We start from the raw sequence: 14,110 nt of genomic DNA, 5'->3' as shown, positions 1-14,110 counted from the left end.
CTTGTTTTATTTTCATTTTATCTTAGGGTATTGCATACATCTTTTAAGTCAGCCAAACTATGTTTTAGAAAACGATGGAGTATAAACAAACAAAAATTACTTTTTCTCTCAATACTTTTTCTTTCTGAAATTACTTTTTCTCTGTGAGAATGATTACTCTTACCTTAGGTTGTTTGCAGAGTAAGCGACTAAGTTCTCCAATATACTGAAACACAGTCATGTTATGCTTTTTGCGGTCATTCCAAAATTGGCTTGCTGAGCATTTCTTCTTTAACACACAAGTAGCTCCTCTGAGAAAAGGCAAAATGAGGCACTAGGGAAACATTTAGCATGTTTGCGAATGGAATCTACTGTGTCCCAAGTTCTACCTACCGACTAATCGGGTGTCTGGGGTACATTGTTTGTAAGGATAGCCTCAGCAATTTTTATTATGCACTTATCTTTGCTTTGTAAATTTGCCATTCCTCCCATCAAGAGATAGGATCTATCTCCCAGCCCCTCAGATTTTGAATTTGGATTGGCTTGTGGCTTGTCTTGATCAACAAAATGCAGGTGAAATGATCTATGTGACTTTCAAGGATAAATCTTAAGAGTTATGCAGCTTCCACATTTACCTTCTTGGAAGGCTCCTACCACCATGTAAGGAGGCAGGGGTAGACAATGAAAGGATGAGTGAACATGTGGAGAAAGCAGACCAGTCAACAGCCAGCTCCAACCACATGGTCAAATTCCCAGGGCAATGCATTTTCCACTTCAGGAATACACTGAGTATGTCATGAAATTGTATCCTTTTAATAAACATCATATTATAATTATGTAACATGCACACAATCACTCTAAATTCCACTGGTAGAGTTTTACACTTAAAAAAAAAGTTCTAATTATTCGGCATTTTGAAAACTTATACAGAAATGAAAACTTACCTAACTCAATACATCCACCAATTCCCAGAAGAGATCCTGAACTATGATACAAAGGAAGGGTTATATAAATGATGTCATCAGTAGTACAACCAAAATCCCTCAGAACAACAGAAGCCTTTAAAACCTTGATCTGACTAATCACAGCTGCTTTTGGTAGACCTGAAAGAAAAGAAAAGAAAAGAAAGGAAAAGAAAAGAAAAGAAATTCATATGTAATAGAAATCAAGTTTATGTTGGTAGTAACTGGCTCCCAGGCACAGTGCAGCAAACAGTTACCCACTACTTACAGGCTTAAATAACCTTTCCCAGACATTCTTGAGGCTACCTAATCAAGGCCAATAAGCAGTAGCAGAACTAGAATTTGGCAGATTGAACACATATGCAGACCCTCAAGGCAAAAAGAATGGAAATGGAGATGACAGCAACAGCATTGGGAAAAGCAGATGGATGATGTGACTGACACAGCAGACCTGAGGAGCTGAAACCTGAAGTAAAGCTTTGAAAGAAACTGATTTGCCTCCACAGAACCCCAGAAAGGTACAGAAATTTGATTACCAGGTACTTCATAGAGTAAAATATAAATATGGAACTATAAACAGGGAGTTTTAAGAAGGTTTGTTTAAAAAGCATTACATCAAGGTCATAGAAAAGGGAATCTATATAATTCTCACCCATTGTTCGTCAGGGTATCACATAATCTCCTAGGTCAAAGAGACATGAATAGTAAGAAAACTGACCTCAATCATTTTCTTACTCAGAGACCCTCTGGGGTCCTGGAATATAATACTTGGGCAAAAAGACTTGGCAGTAGTAAGAGTGGCTAGGAAATGTTCAATATCACCCAAGGTGCTCCCTTATAACCTGCCAAAAGGGCCTATGAGCACACTCTACCACCATCATTTAACCTCAAAGCCTCACTTCTCTACATTACTTCCTAACACGTACCAATGCTTTCTTCATTATCTACATAAGATTTTTCCGTGTGTGAGAGTCAAATGATTTTTCTATTAGGTGGCATACTAATATAAATTCATACTAATGTAAACTAATATAAACTATAATATCACCATTATAATCATTTAATTCAGCTTTGGGTTTTGAGTTGTAAACATCAGTTTATATTAGAGAGAGAGAGAGAGAGAAAGAGAGAAATGCTTTTTATTAAAAAAGTCAATTAAATCCTTATTGACGATGAATGTGATTTTGTTACACTCTTTGATAACTTTATATACATAAAGCATGACATTGTCTGTATGCCTAATTCTGTATGTTGCTCTGCTCTGCTCCTGACAAGACCTCATGTTGTTTAGGACTTTAAGCTGAAAGAATGCATTTATAAAACTTTCCCTGTATAGTAAGATCATTTGCAAACCACTTTTTTTGGAAGAATGTCAAGAAATGCTTTTTCATATGTGTTTTAAATGCAAAAAAATAAAGTAAAACAAAATTACAGCCCCAGATTGCTTCCCCTAAACTGGTAGAAGGCCTGAGATTTATCCTTTGGAAAAGATGACTGGAAACACCGGGAAGGAGAGAGATTGTACAAATAGGGGGAATAAGAGAAAGTCTGCATACTCCTCCAGCTCCCTTTTAACAGTTGAGTAATTTTACCCTTTAAGATTCTTGTCTGAGGAATCTGAATGGTCCACAAGTAAAAACTGAAAGACACTGATAGTCATGAATCCCCCAACAAAGTGTTTTGGACAATGAAACCAACCAATCCACAAGTCCTACGCAGGCACACAGAGTTTCTAGTCAGGTTTTGGTTTGTTTGTTTTGTGTGTGTGTGTGTTCTGGTGTCAATACAAACCAAAAAAACCACAAATGAACAAACAAACAAACAAACCCAAAAGTATGTTGAAGAAAATAAAGACAAGGTAGAGAGGAGAACACAAGAGTTACAAGATACATCTCTCAGAAAGTAGATCGAAAGATAAGGAAAGGAAAATGGGATAGAAAAGATTAGAAAATTAATAACTCAGTTGAGGAGAGCCAATCTTCAAAAAGTTATATTTCCAAAGATAAAAGAATAAACAAATAAGCTAAAGTAATAGAAGGAGGGAATGAGGAGAAAGAACAGAAATAAAAAAGAAAAGAGAATGTAAACTAAAAAATTTTTTTCCAAATATCTAGAATTGTAAGACATGAGTTTCTGGGCTAAAAAGCCCTACAAATTTCCCAGCAAAATGGATGACTAAGGCCAGCCCTAGTAAAAGTCAGCATGATGTTATAGACTACTGAAAACTCATAAAAGATTCTAAACGCCCCCCCAAAGAAAGAAAAACAATACTAGTTTGCATATAAAGGATAAGAAATCAGAAAGAAAAAGATTTCTCAATACGAATACTGAAAATCAGAAGATAACAGAGCAATGTCTTCAAACCCCTGCACAAAAATCATTTTTAACTTAGAATTCTATACAAATAGGTGTAAGGGTAGAAAAAGGACATTTTCAGATATGTGAGGTCTTAAACTTACTCCCTAACTACACTATCAAACAGCTACTGAAAGCAAGGTGATGACAAAATGAAAAGTAAACCAAGGAAACAAACTTATGATCTAGGAATTAGGGGATCAGAAAAAAGAAGAGTGAAGGGAATTCCCGGAAAGATGGTGAAGAAGGAACCCAAGGCCATGAGACAACAACTGGTCAAGACTGAAATAGAGGGAGGAAGGCTCTTGGAAAGAGGTGGCCAAAAACATGGACCTGACAAAATACAGATTATCTTTTCAACATCCAAGATAAGTTTTTGGACAAAGGGATGAGTATAAACCAGTTGTATGTGTAGAAAACTAAACAAGTAAGCAAACTAAAACAATGATTAATTCCAGGTTGAAGAGACTTTTATGTGAAAAGATAAATATACTTTTGTTATATTACGGAGCTCAGTTAGAAATACTGTTTCCTAAGTTATGATACTGATACCAACAGAGTCAAATTTATGATGGAACAATATTAGTGTGATACGGGGGAGAGAAAGCGTCTGCGGGAGAGAGAAAGAAAGAAGTGGAGGGAGGGAGTGGTGGTGAAAGAAGACAAAATCCTCATGTTCCATTGTGGAAGATCAGTAGGTTGTTTATAGTATGTATCTGTTAAGTATCAGTGAGATACTAATTCTATTTAGATATATGGAGGTGATTATAAAAAGAGAGATCTAAAATTACTAAATGTAGTTGGTTTGGGGAAGGAGAAATAGGGCGATAAGCAGGGTGCTTTTCTCTAAGAGTTCTAAAATTATTAGAATTTTTATCTCCCTTACTGCATAACTTTAACACAAATATGTGTCTGTTGTGCGTATAGAACACTCTGGTTTTAATCTCAAAGAACAAAAACTCATAATAATCTGCCCCGGCCTGTTCTCTTTGGGATCGGGAGGGAACTGGAGAGAAGGAGGGAGTGGCGAAGATTGTTTTGAAGACCAGAGTCACTTTCTATTTTTCACAAGAAAACAGCTATAAAGACAAATGGGTTAAGTACCTTCTACTGGAAGTTTTCGAAGCTTATCATTTCTAAAATTTCATTGTCTCTTTCGAAGTCAGAAGTCAGACTGAATTTATACAACTTGATACATGTTAGTACTTTTAGGAAAGAGGTCATTGTTAGCCTCAAAATAGAAAAAAAAAAGGAGGGAAGGAAGGGGAAAAGAAAAGAAGAAAATTTTACGAATGCAATAGTAGTTTTGCTTATACTATTACCTGTGCACAAGAAATTTATAACAGATACTTTAAATATGTCTAATTTAATATGTAATTCATCTTTGAATTACAAAAAAGCTTATTTATCCTACCATAAATATTGGTCTGTTTTTCCTAAGAATCATTTAAGTTTAGCATTTCTTTTGAATTCTTTTTCATTATTTGTGTGTGTGAGTGCATGTTGTTATTGTTTACCTAACAAAGAGAAAGTTCAGCTAACTCGAGTCTATTCTGTATTTTATCCTAATCCTGCAGTGCCTTCAAGACTTCCTGCTTGTCACATGTTCCAGTCACCCTAAGGAAAATCAGAAGAGACAGCTATAGTTGCTTAAATTGCAGCTATAATTGGATTGCATTTAGGATTTAATATTTTACACAAGAATATAGAAAACTGTTTTAAAGTAGGCTAATGGATTTTTTAATTCAGCAGGATAATTAGAAACTATTTAAACTAATCTCTTCATTTTATATATCAGGAATCTAAGGAACAGAGAAGCTAGCAAAGATCTTGCCAAAAAACTGGCCAAATTTCATACTCTGAGTCACTAGGCCAGGTCAAAGTCTTCAGATATTCCAATGCTCTTAGTACTACTAAACTTGAATCAACAGGCAAGTGAACATGATGACTTACCAAGTTAAAGTTCATGTCACTACTCATGGTAGAATGTTGCCTAACGCTGTTGCTTTCTTTTTAAGTTTGAAGAAGAAATGGATCATACCTGGTGTTCCAGAGGTAAAAATATAAAGATAAGAATTGAGGCTTGAGGTGACATGGTGGCTGCGTGGCACTCGCTTGTCAGATGCTGTGTTCAGTTTTTCTTTGCGTGAAATTACACCTTGTGGAAGAGAATCTTTCACCCCCCAAACACTGAGGAGGCTGGGAGGCTGGGAAGAATTTCTTCTATAGTTTTAAGCAAATCTAAAAACCAAAAGATTAGGAATAGATAAACAAAACATAAATCTCAAACCATTTGCTGTGTGTTTTCTTTTGTGTGTTGGAATGGGAATAAAATGTAAATACAATGCTGTTTTTCATGTTGGATAGGTAACATCAAAGCCATTTCATGATTCTGTTTCAACAGGACCAGCTGAAAGGAAATCTGGTTATCACTTGATTTAACCAATGCAAATAGGCCAATTCATATTGAATTTTGGAAATTCCATTATCCCGACTAAGTTTTTTCCCAATTTTTAAATACAACTATTTTTATACTCTGCTTTAAATCTAAATTCAGGATACTGCACTAAACATTGTCCTTGAAATACAGCTCAGTAGCTCATTATTCCAAAAAGTCATCTGTCTGTCACTGTCACTGTTTAGTTCTACTATAATGCAATACATTTGGGAGAATCCCCTAACCACTCTGGAATCATAAGATCATTATGTCTTAGAGACCAGTTCAGAGCCAAAGTAAAGTGAGGAGATCTAGAGATGCCACTGGCCTTTTAAAGTTAACACAAGCAATGCCAAAGATTGCTAGTAACCACCGGAAGCTACAAGGAGTCAAGGAAAGATTCTTCCTTAGATCCTTGAGATGAGCATGGCCCGACAGACATTTTAGTTTGGATTTCTAGCCCTCAGAACTGTGAGGGAATAAATTTCTGTTGTTTTAAGTTACCTAATTTGTGATACTTCATTATAGCAGCTCTAGGAAATTAATACAGCAAGATCACAAGTTGGTGGACAGTAAAATGTTTTTGTTCTAATCCAAGTCTCACTTTAAACTTTATACATTACCTTAGAAAAGAAATCAATAATTAAAAGATAACCTTATTAAATATAAAATATATCCTGGTCAGAATGCTCAAGTACATAAAACTATGGACCTTTCCACCTAAACAATGATTTTTTTTTTCTAAGTTTTTAACAAAACTTTACAAATAACCACAAGATATAGTCTGCTTTGAAGCTGAATCCAGGGTGCTGCATTAAACATTTTCCTAGAAACGTGAATCAGTATCTGGTTATTTCAAAAAGCTATATGTCAGTCACTGTTTAGTTCTACTATAAAACAATGCACTTGAGAAAAACTCATGATTTACTTCCTCAAAATGTATAATCCAGATTGATCACAAAGAGGCAGCAAGAAAATACATCAAGTGGGACTAGGCAGTTTACAATTAAAACTTGCAAGAAAACGAAGGAAACAGAAAATGATAAGGAATTGATATGTCATGGGTGGTAGGCAGATAGGGACTTGACATTCTTTAAATTAATTTTTATTTCTATAACAAATCCAAATAAAGCAAACAGTAAGAGTCCAGAGAAAATATCTAGTTCTACTGAGCATATGCAGCAAGCTGCTGTATACAGGTTGCTTTGGTAAAAAGGAGAAGTGAAAAATCACAAGGAATGCTGGGGGGAGGACAGGTCATAAATAAATGAAAATGCAAGACAAGCAAATGATCTAGACTTTCTACTTCCTTTTATCTTTTAGTACTTGATTTTGTTTTAAAGACTATCTGGAACTTGGCATGTCTAAGTACAAGTCTCTGAACTGATGTTTTCATTACTTTAATTTCAAATCTCTCACCTGGAATTGTAATTCAACGGCATAATCTTTTATATGTTCTTAGTGATATGTATGTCTAAATTGGCAAAACAAGTGCAAAGAAAGTTAACTGTGATTAATTGTGGCCCAAAATCTTTGTTGGGATTGTAGAGTCTAAAGAAACAGTGAGTGTTTACAAAGAGTGTTGACTTTTACAAGAAAAAAAAAATGAGCACATTACTACGAGTCAGAGGAGATACAATTTAATTTCCTTCATACATTAAAATTAAATTGATTTAGCCGAGACATTTAGAATTTTCAAGTAGAATTTCATCTAACAAAAGTATTTATTCAATAGTGGTAGAAAATGTGGGTGAGGATAGTGAAAATTTAAATTTAAAAAGTGAAAAGTCATGTAGAGCATAAAGAATCATTATTTACTTATCACTGTCAATTTTTCTTAATAAGGTGAAAAGTTTTAGAGTCATTTTGATATATTAAGTCGCGACACAAACTAGTACTTGCTTAAATACTTCAAGGAAACTTGGCAGTGTTTCGTGAAGATTTAGCGACATGTACCGCCATTGAAATCTATAAAATTGTCAGTGCCTCAAAAGAATGATGTGTGTCCTATTCCATCCTTTGGCTGACTGCACCTGGCACACACACTATAGGGGCTGTATAGATATCTGGTTATAGAATCGAACTCTGCCTATGGGATCCACTGTAGACATAGGTCTTGACAGTAAACTACCACAAGAAAATGAGACAGTTGAATATTCTATAACCTTTAATAGAGTCTACGTTATAGGAGAAGGCTCGATCTCTCTTGAAAGCAATAAATTCTTCCAAAAAATACATATTGTTTCTTGCATATGCAAGGCACTGAGTAAGGTGAGGTTGCAAGCACAAAAACAGGTAAATTATTCTCTCTCCTTACAATCCTTTAGCACTTTTTGTATGAATTTTCTTGTTTCTACACTATCATTATATCTTCAAATTTCTGAGACTGTAAAATTAGTGACTAAAAATTTAATATATCCCTCTAATATGCCATTAGTGTGAATTATATAATTCATAGTGCATTAAAAACTCTTTAAATTATCTTATTCTATATAAAACAAGCTAATATTTTCAACGGTATTGCTTATAGCTCTTAATACATTGGCAAACATTTAAACTTTAAACTTTTATGTTAATAAAACAAATATGATACTCAACTATAAATGGTCAACTTGAGTTTTCTGTACTACAAAGCCATATTCACACAGAATCCAAAGTGGAATTATAAATCTCACCACATGCTTATAACTACCATCCTACAGCTCTATGGATTTTTCATAGACTGCATGGGCAGGTTATAATTTTTAAGAAAACTGACACATAAGTAAGCAATGTCCTAAAGCAATTCATGTCATAATGTAGATACCAATACTTCATATGAGGCCAGAAACTCATTTCATCATGAAAAATGTATCAGCTGTTTTATAAATATTAGTTTATTAATAATCATTATAATCCTAAGAAGTGCATAGGAGCACTAGTCTTTCAATTGTGATTATGTATTCTTCCTTGAAACAATTTTTCTAACTGCCCTGAATATATGCACATAAGTTTGTAAGTGAGTTTATGTGTTTTCACTCTCAGCTGTTCCCATATCTTTTTAAGGACAGGCAAAATTGTGCAAGAAAGTAAAAAGTAGAACTCTTCATTTGACATTATTTCCAACATAGCTCCTATTACCAATGCATAATTATTACTCAAATGAGACCACAATAGCATGATGTATCTGGTTTATTATTTTTCAGTAAGTAAACTATATATTTAAAAAAAGGCAATTCCAAGGTGGTGTTTTTGCAAGATTCAGACCCCATCAGGGCTATTTGCCACATGCCTTCTTGGTTATAAATGGAACAATCTTCTTTTTGGCTAGAGAAGAGCTGACCATCCAGCTTCTAACTTGTGTCTAACAACATTCCAGCCCTAGCCTCTGAGGGTTAGAAGGTATAAATGACTATACTGTTACTGGGGGAGGACAGGACAGCTGCTTAAAACCAGTTTCCTCTGGTCACATGCCATATGCCTGGATCTCCCTCTACATAGCCCTCTGCAAATCTCAAACCAAGAGACTCGGGCAAGACTGACTTCTTACTTGCATATATGTCTCTGCTACCATGCAATAAAAAATAATTATGGTAAGCATTTACTGAACATAAGATATGGTCCAAGCATTCTGTTGTGTCCTTTACATTTAAGTCACACAGGACCCAATAATATTCATTGATCATCATCTGCTTTGTGTTAGCGGTCAGTTAATGGCAGAGTTAGGACTCAAGCCCATGTTCACTTGACTCCAAGATGTGTATTTCTCTCATTCAGCTATGCCACTTGTCTGAGGAGGCAACCTCCCTTTAAATCATTTTTGCTCCTGCCAGTATTAAGCATCATTCTCTCACAGGAAACACATGTTCAGCAGATATTGTAAATAAGACCTCAGCGTCTCCATGATGAGTAAAGGATATGCCAGGCATCATCAGTGCTTAGGACACTGTCTTTTCCAGATAATGAACCATGAAGCCACTTAAACTTCTTATCAAAATCAGTTTATTCTTTTAGAATGGAGGTAATCTTTGATCTAACTGAGTCTAAAATAAAAAAAAGGCAAAACAACTATTCATTCTACTAATGTAAGTAAAAATATAGAAATTCTCTGAAAATTAAAATAGATATATGCCAGGATATTATAGTACATGGATAAAATAAAAGTTCAAATTAACCATGTATCTTATCTGCCTGAATACACATTACTTTCTACAAAACTTAAAGGGTCTTTATTTTCCCTCTGACTCTTTCTCTTAGTCTTTAAAAAGCAGATGCTTTTATGGTTGAAAGTCATTAGGAGAATTACAATGGTATGTTTGTCAACTGGATGGAACGTTTGCCCTGCATAGACTGAATGAAAGTTCATGAAAACTGGGCAAGGCTGCATTTATTATTGTAAAGACCTAACGAAGAACTTTTACTTCTTGTTAACAGACATTAAAAACCTTTCTAAACATGTCGAGGCACAAAATGCTACTGAATCTAAAGTAAAAGAGTTCAGGGTAATATGAACATATTTTTTTAAGTTATATATTTATAATTATAATGATTTGATATGTGTTATATTGACAAAAGAGAGCAAAATATGTGCATACAAATAAATCTGAAATTTTGTGGATGTTTAGTGTGTCTAAAACACTCTATCTCTGCGGTGTCATGATTCTAGGGTGTCATTGATATAAATAACACAATAAAGAAATTCCATTGATATAGCTACTCTCAAAATCAGTTACCAAGTGCACAGCAGAGGGAAAATTTATTAGCAACACTTTGTAAGTAAATACAATTACTTTATTTAATAATGCCCATACATACGTTTTTTATTAGGTCATTTATTCATTCATTCGTCCCGGTAATCGATAGTTATTGAACATCTTCTTTGCATTAAATTCTGAGAATTTATCAGTGAACGAAACAAACTTCCTCAGCTCAAAGAGCTTACATCTACGTTCTTGGCCTACTCCTCAAAGCCACATAAAAAGCTGTTTGTGAATTGGCTAATAAAACTTTACCATTCCATTGGGTTTCTGTGCATAGCCATAGCACTCCTGAGATAGGACAGCTTAGTGTAAAAAGCTCTGAAAGAAAGTAGATGGAGAGATGGAAGGTGATAGAGAGAGAAAGAAAAGGAGCAGAGTAAGGAAAGGGGAGAGAAAGGGAAAAGATGGAGATGAGGGAATAAAAAAGAGCAGGAAGGTGGACAAAGACAAAAGTGTATCCAACAAGTTTTTATGATTTAGCATCAGAAAGTGTGCACTACATCCCCACACTACCTCTCCTAGATGTTTGAGCTGGAGGAGATTACTTGTCCACTTTAACCACGCTATCCTCATCTTTTAAACAAGGCTATGTTGAGGATCACATAAAGTAATATGTATAAAAACACTTTGATTTTTATAAAGTACTTTAAAAATGGAAGGTATTATTATTATTATTATTATCATCATCATTATGGCTCAATATGTCAAAGGATATAATTACATATACTTTCTAAAATGGTATATAAGCATCACTACATTTTCTGTTTGTTCTAAGTAAAGAGAAAAGAATATGTAAGTAGATGATAATCTTGGCAGCAGGCACTATTAGCAATATCAGAGCTGAAATATGGCGAGGGAGGGGGAAGTAGGTTTAATCTAAGACTCATTTTCATTAAGTGCTAACATTTTCCAGGGAAATTTGGGATGCCACGTGACATACCTTCTAAACCAAACTACACAGATATAAAACTTCTTTGCAAGTATTTTTGAGTGTTCAGACTATGAGAGTAAGGAATATTAATTTTATAAATATTTTAATTTTTCTAGTTATCTGCATATAAAAAGCCTGATGTCTTAATATTGGCAACTTTTACTTTACTATATTTATATAACTGGAATGAAAATTTTTTCAGTTATATCATAAGGGGATTGACAGCCCCCAGAACTGTGCTGGACTATATAGTACAGCACAGGCTTACACCAGGTTTTGAGTCTTTGCGCTAGAATCTACTAAGTCATGTCACTCTCGACACCCTAGTGACTTTCTTTCTCTCTCAGTCTCCAAAATATGGCTCTGTATCTGCCTCTCAGGATCACTGAGGGTGCCTTTTACACCATTAGCCTTAAGTAAACGGCAACTGTTGATATGTTTGTTAATGACAGTAACAGCAAAAATAACATTTGCCTGGGTAGGCTTAGCTGATAATTTTCCTTTGGCTTCTTCCAGGAGATGGAATTTTCAGACACCTGCCATGACTGAAACTTAACTTATCACCGTGGACACTATCTGGACTGACTATAAAACCTTTTGGAAACTGGTTCTTATATAACTTCTAGAAAAAAAAAAAAAAAAGGTTTGTTGAAACGTGCCAAAGTAAAGTGTTCAAGGTCCTATTCCAAACAAACTCCTTACTAGCCTTTCTTATGCCTAACACCAAACTAGGTTGTAGCAGCAAAATTTAAATGAGATCCCTTATTAAAAGCCTCAGATGCCTCAATAATAATAATAGCAACTATTCAAATCATCAAGGATCTAATTAGTACATAGCAGGCACTCAGCTAGCCACTTTACGAAAGCTATGTTGTTTAATTTTCAGAATTACACTGTGAAGTAGATGGCATTATCATCATTTTACAACTAAGTAAAGTGAGCCTAGGGCAGCCGATCAAATGTTCGATCACAGTTAAGAAATGGCAGACCATAAATGAAATCCAGGTCTGTCAGGCTTATCTCTGCCTAAACCACTTGACTGATCTTTCCAACTCCATATACACCCCCTGGAGATAAAATAATTTAACAGTACACATCCATCAAAAACATCCAATTATTATCTAAGACTTCTAAAATTTAAAATTCTAAAAACTATATGTATATATTGTTCATTGATTAGAATCGAGATGCCAAGAATATAGTTTTGGGGTAAGAGCTTCAAATACAGAAAAATGACTGTGATGTAAGCTACGTTTTATAAAAAAATCTAATAATTAATCAAAATAGAATTGTCCTATATTTGAAAAACATGTAATTTATATATTGTGGAGGTATGTTAAAAAGAAGTTAGTAAGATTTCAAGTCGATTTCTCCAGCTACATACTTACCCAGCAAATAGACTAAATAGTTTGGGCTTACAACTCCAGCATCTCAAAGTAGCTTTTACATATAAAAATGACTTATTGTTAAAAACAAAAACAAGGAAACAATGATATTAGTTATTGGCAAGCAATGGAAAAGCAGGCACAAGTAAAACTGCAAAATTAATTGGTCCTAATTAATAAACAACTCAGTCAACAGCTAAGTTTGAATACTCAATTTTGAGAGGTAACTGACCCTGTGCATGTTAGGAGGCCCTCAGGGGACTGGTTATGGGATGGTTCTCATGTCGACCTCAACCTCACGGCCACAGAAATCTTTTCAGGGATACTGTGGCCCCATTAGTTTTCCTTTCTAAAGGGAATTTATGGCTTTATCAATTTTTAACACAATTTGAGTTTTAGATTTGCGTCAGAAACTGCAAACCAAATCAGTATGAGCAATAATATGGGAAATGGAATTAAATGTCAGAGTATATCCAGAGATGAACTGTGACATATTTTCATACTGTATTCACATTATCATTTGCCCCTAAACAAGTAGTACACGTTGTTTCACCATGTTATCAAAATTCTGTGTGACTCTTTATCCTACTATTGCTACAGTTCAGAGAATAAGTATCATTTTTCATACTTCAATTTGTAATGCAACCCATCTTTCTAGGTTCCTTGTTAATTAGGCACTCAACCAGACTTTCCTTCTTAGTTCAGTGTCAACATGTGTATCCAAAGCCTGACTTGGATACTCATATTGTGTATGTGGGGAAAGAAGATTAGAATTTACTGAAAGAAAGAAATGATGCACAGATGGGGACAGGTGAAGAGAGAGAAAGAGGATTCAGGTCTGCCGAGAACTCGCCCACTGGCTGGGAAGTGGGAGCCCAACCTTAGTAGGCAATTTCTAGCATGCAGGCGGTGCAGAATTAGAGCAAACATGAAGACAGGAATCCATGCACTTCAAATTAAACGTATTTGTTTTGCAAATGTAATCAACCTTGATAGTGTTACTATTAGAGGCAAGTAGGTATTTAGCAATTAGGTCAAGATAACTTTCCTACTCATCAAACAATTTCGTCAGCTCTGTAAAGTTTAGAACTGAGTTCTCTGTGTGTGTGTGTGTGTGTGTTCTTGCACTCAATGAACTATCAATGGCAGTAAAACTGCCCCTTCCCAAAATAGTTAGAAGCAGAGATTTCATAAAAGTTTTCTGAAACTGTCTTGATATTTACTAACCTACAACAGAGTAAGTAATTGTAGTGAGAGAGGGGGTATTAAAATGCCAGTCATAGAATTGTAAAATTATAGACTTGTAAAATTATTTTGTAACA

At 34.8% G+C, this 14,110-nt stretch overlaps 1 protein-coding gene across 1 annotated transcript in view; it reads right to left on the bottom strand.

Moving 5' to 3' along the window:
- Positions 1–14,110, bottom strand: part of SLC27A6 (solute carrier family 27 member 6) — a 94,474-nt gene that overhangs the window by 74,143 nt on the left and 6,221 nt on the right. Inside the window, 4 exon segments of the mRNA XM_023529609.1 lie at positions 164–288; positions 924–1,082; positions 5,338–5,493; positions 5,496–5,537. Coding sequence (XP_023385377.1) covers positions 164–288; positions 924–1,082; positions 5,338–5,493; positions 5,496–5,537 — 482 coding nt within the window.

Source organism: Pteropus vampyrus, unplaced genomic scaffold (genome assembly GCF_000151845.1).
Source record: "Pteropus vampyrus isolate Shadow unplaced genomic scaffold, Pvam_2.0 Scaffold39, whole genome shotgun sequence".
Lineage (NCBI taxonomy): Eukaryota > Metazoa > Chordata > Mammalia > Chiroptera > Pteropodidae > Pteropus > Pteropus vampyrus.
Note: the sequence above shows the minus strand (reverse complement) of the source record. Positions and strands in the feature narration are given on the sequence as shown.